Genomic DNA, 12,257 nt, shown 5'->3' on the forward strand with positions numbered 1-12,257 from the left:
GTGAAAATACTGCCCCCTGTCACCAAGAAGTTAATGACCGTTCCACAGGTGCATGATCATTAATTGTTTATGGTTCATTGAACAAGCATGGGAAACCGTGTTTAAACCCTTTACAATGAAGATCTGTGGAGTTATTTGAATCTTTACAAATAATATTTGAAAGACAGGGTCCTGAAAAAGGGATGTTTCTCTTTTGCTGAGTTGACATAACAGTACAGAATCACCTGTGTGAAAGGAAGAGCAAGAGAACCAAAGAAAGAGAAGGGAGGCATGAAGAGAGGGTGAGAGAGGAGAAGAGAAACAAGGATGAAGAGGGTGAGTGGAGAAACAGGGATGAAGAGATAAGAGAGGGAGGGATGATGAGAGATGAATGAAGAAAGAGAGAGAGATGGATGAACAGAGAGGGAGAGAAATATAAATGGAAGAGGAGGGAGAGAGATGAAGAGAACAAGGGATGAAGAGATAAGGAGGAATAAAGAAAGGCAGACAATCAAAGTGCGAAGGGATGAAGAAAAAGTAAGAGATGCCACTCCTATTTGAAAGTGTACCCTCAGGCCTGGTGGGAAGGAAAAGTAATTCCGCTACCAAGGAACAGTAAAGCCCCCTTTACTGGCTCAAATAGCCAACCAATTAGCCTTCTCTCTTCCTTAGTAAACTTTTGGAAAAAAATTGTGCTTGTCCAGATAATGCTTTTTTACAGTAAACAAATTTACAGACTTTCAGCACGCTTATAGGGAAGGAGATTCAACATGTACGGAAGACACTTACACAAATGACTGATGATTGGCTGAGAGAAAATGATAAAACGATTGTGGGGGCTGTTTGGTTAGACCTCAGTGCGGCTTTTGACATTATCGATCATCGTCTGTTGCTGGAAAAACGTATGTGTTATGGCTTTACACCTCCTGCTATATTGTGTCTGTCTAACAGAACACCAAGGGTGTTATATAATGGAAGCCTCTCCAACATAATCCAGGTAGAATCAGGAATTCCCCAGGGCAGCTGTCTAGTACCCTTACCTTACATAATAAAGAGCTGCAGTCAGTTTCAGAATGGGTTGCAAGAAATAAGTTAGTCCTAAATATTTCAAAAACTAAAACCATTGTATTTGGGACAAATAATTTACTAAACCCTAAACCTCAACTAAATCTAGTAATGGATAATGTGAAAAATGAGCATGTTGAGGTGACTAAATTGCTTTGAGTAACCCTGGAGTAACGTTGTCTGGTTAAACTACTAGCAAACAGCTTGGACACCCATGCATAACCCACAAGACATACCACCACAATCACAATCTCAAAGTCCAGAACAGATTATGGGAGGCGCACGTTACTACATAGAGCCATGTAAGCAGTAGAATCAGATTTAAAAAAACAGATAAAAACACACTTCATGGAAAAGCGGAGACTGAAGAGACACACACATTATAACACACACTCTACATACAAGTACACATGGATTTTGTAATGTAGATATGAGGTAGTAGAGTAGTGGCCTGAGGGCACACACAATGTATTGTGAAAAGTTTTATGAGATGTAATGTCATGTAATATTTTTGATTGTACATAACTGTCTTAATGTTGCTGGACCCCAGGAATAGTGTCCGGCAACATTAAGGCAGGAACTAATGGGGATCCTTAATAAATAATACAAATGGGAAGAAGAACCACCACTCACTGGAGCTGAGTCCTGCAACAGATTTGAGCTCCAGCTCCTGGATCTGATTGACCAGTAGGGAGATGTGCTGCAGTAGATCAGTGTTCTGCAGTAGGAGTCTCTGAACCCGGGCCTGGGCGTCTGTCCTGGCACACACCTCCACTGACAGCTGGTCCTGTAGCAAGCGCACCTAGGTAGGCATATGTAGAAGAGAGGTTAGAGTGCACACACACATATACACTACCGGTCAAAAGTTTTAGAACACCTACTCATTCAAGGGTTTCTCTTTATTTTTACTATTTTCTACATTGTAGAATAACCGCGAAGACATAAAACCTATGAAATAACACATATGGAATCATGTAGTAACAAAAAATGTGTTAAATCAAAATACATTTCGTGTTTGAGATTCTTCAAATAGCCACCCTTTGCCTTGATGACAGCTTTACACACTCTTGGCAATCTCTCAACCAGCTTCACCTGGAATGCTTTTCCAACAGTCTTGAAGGAGTTCCGACATATGCTGAGCACATGGCTGCATTTCCTTCACTCTGCGGTCCGACTCATCCCAAACCATCTCAATTTGGTTGAGGTCGGGGGATTGTGGAGGCCAGGTCATCTGATGCAGCACTTCATCACTTTCCTTGGTCAAATAGCCCTTACACAGCCTGGAGGTGTGTTGGGTCATTGTCTTGTTGAAAAACAAATACTAGTCCCACTACGCCCAAACCAGATGGGATGGCGTATCACTGCAGAATGCTGTGGTAGATATGCTGGTTAAGTGTAATAAGTGGTGTAAAAATAAATCACAGACAGTGTCACCAGCAAAGCAGCCCGACACTATAACACCTCCTCCTCCATGCTTTACGGTGGGAAAGACTCATGCAGAGATATTGCGTTCACACACACTGCGTCTCACAAAGACACGGTGGTTGGAACCAAAAATCTCCAATTTGGACTCTCCAATTTGTCAATTGCTCGTGTTTCTGACTCCTAAGCAAGTCTCTTCTTATTGGTGTCCTTTAGTAGTGGTTTCTTTGCAGCAATTCGACCATGAATGCCTTATTCACACTCTCCTCTGAACAGTTGATGTTGAGATGTGTCTGTTACTTCAACTCTGAAGCATTTATTTGGGCTGCAATGTCTGAGCTGGTAACTAATGGACTTGTCCTTTGCAGCAGAGGTAACTCTGGGTCTTCCATTCCTGTGGCAGTCCTCATGAGAGCCAGTTTCATCATAGCGCTTGATGGTTTTTGCAACTGCACTTGAAGAAACTTTCAAAGTTCTTGAAATGTTCCGTATTGACTGACCTTCATGTCTTAAAGTAATGATGGGCTGTCGTTTCTCTTTGCTTATTTGAGCTGTTCTTGCCATAATATGGACTTGGTCTTTTACCAGATAGGATTATCTTCTGTATATCCCCCTACCTTGTCACAACACAATTGTTTGGCTCAAACGCATTAAGAAGGAAAGAAATTCCACAAATTAACTTAAGGCACACTTGTTAATTCAAATGCATTCCAGGTGACTACCTCATGAAACTGGTTGAGAGAATGCCAAGAGTGTGCAAAGCTGTCATCAAGGCAAAGGGTGGCTATTTGAAAGGATGGCTATTTATGAAATATATTTAGATTTGTTTAACACTTTTTTGGTTACTACATGATTCCATATGTGTTATTTCATAGTTTTGATATCTTCACTATTATTCTACAATGTAGAAATTAGTAAAAAAATTAAGAAAAACCATTGAATGAGTAGGTGTTCTAAAACATTTGACCGGTGGTGTATGTAGGTATGTTTGTGTGCAGGCTCACACACCAGGGGCACGAACAAATGCAAACACACACATCACACAAGATCTAATTAAAATTCATGGTACACACACCCACTGATCAAGATCAAAGCAAATGTTTCTTCACTTCCACAATTCTGACGCTGTTCAATCAGCATTAGATAGAATCCCTCATTATAATCAAAAGTAAGCCCAAACCTCATTAGACCAAGCCATGTGATTATAGGAAAGAGAAGAGAGAACAAGAAACAGAAAAGAGAGCACAGAGTGACACCGTTGAGCTGGCTTGCTCATTAGCCATAAGGAATGTCTTATTACTCCAGCAGAGATGAGCGCTACCTTTGATGAAAAGCACTGTCTTGTCCCCCCTTTACAGCCACAATTGCCTTGTTGAACTGTCAATCATTATAGGGATACCTCAGGGTTGCAACCAAAACAAATTAAACCAAAGGTTTGCGTGTAGGACAAAAGCTGAGCCTAGGGTTGCAAAGGGAGGTTATATTTCTGGATATAAACATTCAAAGTTTAGCAGTAAATTATCAGAATTTTCCTAACTTAAATTTTTTTATATATATATTTTTTAATCATATAACATCTAGTGACCTTTTTGGGTACTTCAGATGATCACAGGTGTCTAATTATCTCTGGCCCTCTGTGTGGCCATATCGTGTTGTAAAATATATAAAATAATCAAACAGCTAAGATGATTTTAAAATACACATTTTTATGACAAGTCTGTAAAACATCACCCTAAATATAAAACAGGCAATTTAGTCAATACCATTGGTGTTTAATATGAGGGTTTCAGCATAAAATATCCTTTCTATCCATTTTTTACACACTTGAATTTATTTCGTCATGTTTTGGCACCAAACTGGTGGCAGTTGTGAAATAAGTTAGTTGAAAGAGTTGCAGAGTTAATTGAAAAATAATTCCATTGTTGATTAGATGCTTTTTAAATACATTTTCTCTTGAACCATATGGTGTATCCACTAGAAACTCAGACAAAGTTATACAAAAGGAATACTGAGATATATAAATAAATACTTTAAAAAAAAAGTTATTCAAATATAAATGACCAAAGTACAATAGATTGCCATAGATTACCAGTTAATTATCAAAATTATCAATATTCCAGTAACTTTGATAAATTGTCAATAGCTTTGCAACCCTAGTTGAGCCACTTGTGCTCTTCACACACTCCAGTTTTCAGGTTGTTAGCTAGCAACTTTAAAGGTACTGTTTACACACTGCAAATCAAAGCGTATGTTTCTGGTCTAAACTGCCTTTACTAACAATGTACATTACTTTGGCAAACTGAACATCAACATGTTTGAATAGCGCAGACCCACACGCATGAGCTGCATTCAACAAGGCAAACCATCATTTGGAACTGTTTGGAAACGTGTGTCTACCTGTGCTGCAGCAGCCTGGGCCTGCTGCTCCTGCTGCTGGAGCTGTCTCTGGAGAAGCTGCACCTGGTGTGCCACAGAGCAGTCCACAGCTAGCAAGCTTGACACAGGGGGCCCTGACCTGGATGAGGTCAGCTGCTGGGTTGGGTCCTTGGATGGGGAAAATGAGGACCAGGTCAGTGATTATGAACAATAATGACTGAGGATACACAATGCATTACATACTGCAAGGGTTGTAAGATAACAGTAACTTTCCCCAAAATTCCCTGGTTTTCCAGAAATCCTGGTTGGAGGATTCCCAGATTTGCTGCTTATTCCCTCCTGATTCCAGGAATCCAACCAGGCTTTCAGGAAAACCAGGACATTTTGGGGAAGTTACTGGCATTTTGCAACCCCATACATTATTTTAAACAATTTATACTATTACTTTTGATACTTAAGTATATTTTAGCAATTATATTTACTTTTGAAACTTAACTATATTTAAAACCATATACTTTGACTTCTACTCAAGTGGTATTTGAAGTAGTTGTAACGATCGTCGTTGGTGGAATTAGACCAAGATGCAGCGTGGGGTAGGTTAATCATATTCTTTAATGATAACCAGAAAAACAAGAACACCAACGAAACGTACAGCCTAGTAGGGTCCAACAGCAACAACACAAGGACAAGACATAACATAGGTGGTGGGGTGGGGGGGGGGGGCTACCTAAGTATGATTGCCAATCAGAGACAACGATAGACAGCTGCCTCTGATTGGGAACCACACTGGCCAAACACAAAGAAATGCAACACATAGAATGCCAACCCAAATCACACCCTGACCTTTCTATAGGATTGAGGTCAGGGCTTTGTGATGGCCACTCCAATACCTTGACTTTGTTGTCCTTAAGTCCTTTTGCCACAACTTTGGAAGTATGGAAGTCATTGTCCATTTGGAAGACCCATTTGCGACCAAGCTTTAACTTCCTGACTGATGTCTTAAGATGTTGCTTCAATATATCCACCTAATTTTCTTCCCTCATGATGCCATCTATTTTGTGAATTGCACAAGTCCCTCCTGCAGCAAAACACCCCCACAACATGATGCTGCCACCCCCAAGCTTCACGGTTGGGATGTGTTCTTCGGCTTGCAAGCCTCCCCATTTTTCCTCCAAACATAACGATGGTCATTGTGGCCAAACAGTTCTATTTTTGTTTCATCAGACCAGAGGACATTTCTCCAAAAAGTACGATCTTTGTCCCCATGTGCAGTTGCAAACCGTAGTCTGGCTTTTTTATGGCGGTTTTGGAGCAGTGGCTTCTACCTTGCTGAGCGGCCTTTCAGGTTATGTCGATATAGGACTCGTTTAACTGTGGATATAGATACTTTTGTACCTGTTTCCTCCAGCATCTTCACAAGGTCCTTTGCTGTTGTTCTGGGATTGATTTGCACTTTTCGCACCAAAGTACATTCATCTTTAGGAGACAGAACGCATCTCTTTCCTGAGCGGTATGAGGGCTGCGTGGTCCCATGTTGTTTATACTTGCGTACTATTGTTTGTACAGATGAACGTGTAACCTTCAGGCGTTTGGAAATTGCTCCCAAGGATGAACCAGACTTGTGGAGGTCTACAATTTGTTTTCTGAGGTCTTGGCTTATTTCTTCTGATTTTCCCATGATGTCAAGCAAAGAGGCACTGAGTTTGAAAGTAGGCCTTGAAATACATCCACAGGTACACCTTCCATTGACTCAAATTATGTCAATTAGCCTATCAGAAGCTCCTCAAGCCATGACATCATTTGCTGGAATTTTCCAAGCTGTTTAAAAGCACAGTCAGCTTAGTGTATGTAAACTTCTGACCCACGGGAATTGTGCTACAGTGAATTATAAGTGAAATAATCTGTCTGTAAACAATTGTTGGAAAAATTGCTTGTGTCATGCACAAAGTAGACAACTGACATATTTTATTAGAGTTAAGTAATGTCAATAAAATATGGTAAATAAGTGTGAAGCAGTAATGGGCAGTCACTACCATCATGGGACTTCATTCATTGTTTTATTCAGCGTTTAGTGTAGTGTGTACACTTTAGTGTAGTGTGTAGTGCATTTAATCTTTAAAAAAATATCGAAACAAAGTCGAAAAATAGACTATTGGAATGAAAGAGAGCGGTTGTTATCAGCCTTATGGAAATGATGGATGTCTTTGAGTGCCTCCTTGTATTGTACAGCAGGTTAGCCAGACAGACATCTACCACATCACAGTAAAACAACTCATCTAGAGTCTAGATTGACCCTTAACCCTATCTCAGCTCATTTCAGATATAGGTATGGTTTGTTTTTTTAGGATGATCCTTAGTTTACCAGTTTATTTGTTTAGTTTATTGATAGTATACTGTAAAAGACAGATCGTTCAACTTCTCTCTACTCTGACTGAGAGAATGTCCTTCAAAATGAACGATAGAACAAGAGGGATGATGAATATTTCAATACCTTATTTTAGTCAAACGTATGTCGTAAGGATGAGCTTTGGTTGTGGAATTGTAGGGCACTGTATATGTTGGGTAACACGCCTTTACACTGTAAAAATTAAGGTGCTTTGTGGTTATATATAACATGTTCATTAATTGTTTATGGTTCAATGGACAAGCATGGGAAACAGTGTTTAAACCCTTCACAATGAAGATCTGTGGAGTTATTGGGATTTTTAAGAATTATCTTTGAAAGACAGGGTCCTGAAAAAGGGATGTTTCTTTTTTGCTGAGTTTAGTAGGGGGAAGCGGTTTTGAAACAGAGTAAAACAATGTACTACCTGAACTTGTCCAATACAAATACATATTTTTGTTTTCTTTTGTAAATCATTTTGCAACGGTTTGCTCTAATAAACACAACCCAGGTCATACACATTACCTTCCCATCTTTACTGAGAAGGTCCTGGCTCTTGTCCTGGTCGGATGACAAACGGTCGATGCTCTCCTCTGTAGTGGCGTCAAGGTCAGTGGAATCAGACAATGCCAACCTCTTCTTGGCTGAGAGAGAGAGAGAGAGAGAGACAGAGAGAGAGACAGAGAGAGACAGAGAGAGACAACAACAAACAAACTAACAATCACAAGCAAAAACGCGAAACATAACCCATTCCTTACATACAAATGAATAGTACATAATATTTTTATAGCGCTTTTCTCAGACCAAAAAAACTGAAACATGGAATTCAAACTTGGCTGCTCTCCACACTCGCTGGAGTCACAACACACACGACAATCTCTAACTGATTCAGCCTCAGTAGAGAATGTCACCACTGTGCAAAGATGAAACAGTATGCCAGTCACACCTGGCACGGCGTCTGCCCCCTCTGCGTCGGCAGTGCTGGTGTCCCCTCCATCCTCTGAGATCTGTTCCCCTGTCTGCTGCAGGGTCAGCTGGTGGCACACGTCAAAGGCCTGGCCCACCGTCCGCACGATGCGCATGGCCTGGGACTGGAGGTGGGCAGGGGGAGGGGGGAGAGGGAGGAGTGGGGAGAGGGAGGTGAGTTGACGGAGGGACGGCGGAGAGAGGTAGGTGAGGGGAGGGAGGAGAGGGGAAAAAAGAGAGGAGAAGGGTAGGACAGAGATGGGATCAGGTGTGGAGAAAGGGGGAAGAGGAAGGAAAGGAAGAGGGGGTAGTGGGATGGAGATAAAGGGAGAAACAGTTGAAAGAGAGGGAGATAGAAAGAGGGGGGAGTGAGGGATGGAAATAGGAAGAGAACAAAAAGCACAGTAATTCAGCGATGTAGCCTTACTGATCTACTGTAGAGGTGCATGCTTTCGTTGTAATGGATTGGTTCATTCTAGAGCCGTTTTTCCTTGAGTTATCTACAGTTATATATGTCACGTGTGACCATGTGTGGAATCCAGGTGAGTCTGAAGACACGCAGGTGACAGGTGTGCGCCATAACGAGCAGCCTGGTGACCTAGAGGCTGGAGAAGCAAGTTCAGGGAGTGAGTGTTCAAAAAAAATAAACACATAATACACAATAAGAAACACGAACAACGCACAGACATGACACAGGAACAGAAACAATAACTCCTGGGGAAGGAACCAAAGCGAGTGATATAATTAGGAAAGGTAATCAGGGAGGTGATGAAGTCCAGGTGAGTCTGAAGACACGCAGGTGCGCGTAACGATGGTGACAGGTGTGCGCCATAACGTGACAATGTACAGTTATATATATATATACAGTGCATTCAGAAAGTATTCAGATACCCTTCCCCTTTTCCAAATGTTGTTACGTCACAGCTTTATTCTAAAATTTATGAAATAACAAACAATCTACTCACAATACCCCACAATGACAAAGCAAAAACAGGTTTTTAGAAATTTTTGCAAATGCATATATAAAAACCAAGAGATACCTTATTTACATAAGTATTAAGACCATTTGCTATGAGACTCGAAATTGACCTCAGGTGCATCCTGTTTCCATTGATCATCCTTGAGATGTTTCTTCAATTTGATTAGAGTCCACCTGTGGATTATTCAATTGTTTGCTGTCTATATAAGGTCCCACAGTTGACAGTTCATGTCAGAGCAAAAACCAAGCCATGAGCCTAGACACAGGATTGTGTCTAGGCACAGATCTAGGGAAGGGTACCAAAAAATGTCTGCAGCATTGGTTCCCAAGAACACAGTGGCCTCGATCATTCTTAAACGGAAGAAGTTTGGAACCACCAAGACTCTTCCTAGAGCTGGCCGCCTGGCCAAACTGAGGGGGAGATGGGCCTTGGTCAGAGAGGTGAACAAGAACCCGATGGTCAGAGCTCCAGAATTCCTCTGTGGAGATGGGAGAGCCTTCCAGAAAGACAACCAGATGGAAGTCACTCCTCAGTAAAAGGACTGACAACACGCTTGGAGTTTGCCAAAAGGCATCTAAATGACTCTTGCCATGAGAAACAAAATTCTCTGGTCTGATGATACCAAGATTGAACTCTTAGTCCTGAATGCCAAGCGTCATGTCTGGAGGAAAGCTGGCACTAGTGAAGCATGGTGGTGGCAGCATTATGCTGTGGGGATGTTTTTCAGCGGCAGGGACTGGGAGACTAGTCAGGATCGAGGGAAAGATGAACGTAGCAATGTACAGAGAGATCCTTGAGGAAAACCTGCTCCAGAGTGCTCAGGACCTCAGACTGGGGCGAAGGTTCACTTTCCAACAGGACAACGACCCGAAGCACACAGTCAAGACAATGCAGGAGTAGCTTTGGGACAAGTCTCTGAATGTCCTTGAGTGGCCCAGCCAGAGCGGCCCATCCAACCTGACAGAGCTTGAGAGGATCTGCAGAGAGGAATGGGAGAAACTCCCCAAATACAAGTGTGCCAAGCTTGTAGGGTCATATCCAAGAAGACTCAAGGATGTAATCGCTGCCAAAGGTGCATCAACAATGTACTGTGTAAAGTGCTATGTAAAGTATGTACTACTGTTCTAGACTGTATAACACTATTTTTTTCATTTTCAGCCGTTGTGAAACCAGCACTGTGCTTCAACCAACTGAGCCACGTGGATGACAAGGTCAACACTAAGATTCTGGGGATACTATAAACCCTAGACAGTGATCCATGGGAAGCCACATGAAGTCCAGTAAATCAAGCCCAGTATCATCGGTTCATCCTCCCCTCCAATGGCAAAAGTTTGATCTGGAAGCCTGAGATAAGAGCTTCAAGGCTGGAGTCATCTGAATGGCAAGACTACACTACACAGGATTACAGCATGTGTCTCTGTTCTCTGGTAAGTGAAGATGGTGGGTGGTGCAGCTTGAAGATGACATTAAGGACAGAATTAAAAGCCTCTTTCTTCCCACCTCACTCAGTGACTGCGTCCTAAATGGCACCCTATTCCTTACGCAGTGCATTACATTTGACCAGGGCCCATAATCCCCAATAGGGAATAGGGTGCCATTTGGGATGCAGACACTCATTAGTATGCTGCTTCACTCAGTCACTGTCTACAGTACATGACTGGTATCCATGGTGAAGTGATGAGAGCCAACCTCATTGGTGGTGTTGCTATCCAGGCTTTTGTTATGCAGAAATGTATCGCTGTTCCATATGCAGCTATGGGGGAGTCGCGTGCCATTCATTTTCCCAATAATTTTTCTTGCATGCATGTGAAATTGAAATTCATCAGGTGTGTGTACTGTGTATAAAATGTGTATGCACTGTGTTCATGTAGATCAGAAAAAAAATGTGTGCGCGTGCATGCACAGCGTGTGTGTATGTGTTGGTATAGACTAAGCCCTCGAAGATCCCTATTGATCCAAGAGTCCCAAGTAAAATATAATGCATCATGGCACATTCCCTATACCCAGCCCCCTTCCCTCCCTATTCCCTGCCCCTTCGCTAAGCAGCTGCTGCCACGATCTGATACCCTGTAGAAATAAGCGGATTATATCACTGATCTGGAACCTGTGGATATCTTTAATCTCATACTCAGCCCACTCCCATAGAGTTACACCCTTCTTACCCATATAATCATCACATAGAACATTCAGTTGAAGTAAGAAGTTTACATACACTTAGGTTGGAGTCGTTAACTTGTTTTTCAACCACTCCACAAATTTCTTGTTAATAAACTATAGTTTTGGCAAGTCGGTTAGGACATCTACTTTGTGCATGACACAAGTCATTTTTCCAACACTTATTTATACACAGCTAATTTCCCTTATAATTCACTGTATCACAATTCCAGTGGTTCAGAAGTTTGCATACACTAAATTGACTGTGCCTTTAAACAGCTTGGAAAATTCCAGAAAATGAAGTTATGGCTTTAGAAGCTTCTGATAGGCTAATTGACATCATTTGAGTCAATTCAAATCAAATTCAAATCAAGTTTTATTTGTCACATACACATGGTTAGCAGATGTTAATGCGAGTGTAGCGAAATGCTTGGAGGTGTACCTGCGGATGTATTTGTAACGGTTGTCGTCTTCCTCTTCTTAGGAGGAGTAGGAAATATCAGACCAATATGCAGCGTGGGAAGTGTTCGTCCTATTTATTTAACTGAACACAGAAAACAAACGAACAAGCGAATAAAGAAAACCCGAAACAGTCCCGTATGGTGAAAAACACTGAAACGGAAAATAACCACTCACAAACAAGGGTGGGAAAACAGGCTACCTAAGTATGGTTCTCAATCAGAGACAACGGTTGCCAGCTGCCTCTGATTGGGAACCATACCAGGCCAAACACATAGAGATAGAAAACATAGAACACAAAACATAGAATTCCCACCCCAACTCACGCCCTGACCAAACTAAAATAGAGACATAAAAAGGGAACTAAGGTCAGGACGTGACAGTATTTCAAGGCCTACCTTCAAACCCAGTGCCTCTTTGCTTGACATCATGGGAAAATCAAAAGAAATAAGCCAAGACCTCAGAAAACAATT

The 12,257-nt window shown here is 41.7% G+C and overlaps 1 protein-coding gene across 2 annotated transcripts in view; it reads right to left on the minus strand.

Annotated features, from left to right (window-relative positions):
* The window catches only part of LOC110530034 (carboxyl-terminal PDZ ligand of neuronal nitric oxide synthase protein-like), a 43,854-nt gene that overhangs the window by 8,791 nt on the left and 22,806 nt on the right, over window positions 1-12,257 (minus strand). For both annotated transcript variants that reach the window (XM_090181877.1, XM_021612801.3), the window contains 4 exons: window positions 8,172-8,316; window positions 7,751-7,869; window positions 4,864-5,010; window positions 1,678-1,846 (listed from right to left, as the gene is read on the minus strand). In XM_090181877.1, the coding sequence (XP_090038003.1) occupies window positions 1,678-1,846; window positions 4,864-5,010; window positions 7,751-7,869; window positions 8,172-8,316 (580 nt within the window). The remainder of the gene's footprint in view (window positions 1-1,677; window positions 1,847-4,863; window positions 5,011-7,750; window positions 7,870-8,171; window positions 8,317-12,257) is intronic.

This window comes from Oncorhynchus mykiss, chromosome 8, assembly GCF_057628025.1.
Source record: "Oncorhynchus mykiss isolate SJ-2025 chromosome 8, ASM5762802v1, whole genome shotgun sequence".
Classification (NCBI taxonomy): Eukaryota; Metazoa; Chordata; class Actinopteri; order Salmoniformes; family Salmonidae; genus Oncorhynchus; species Oncorhynchus mykiss.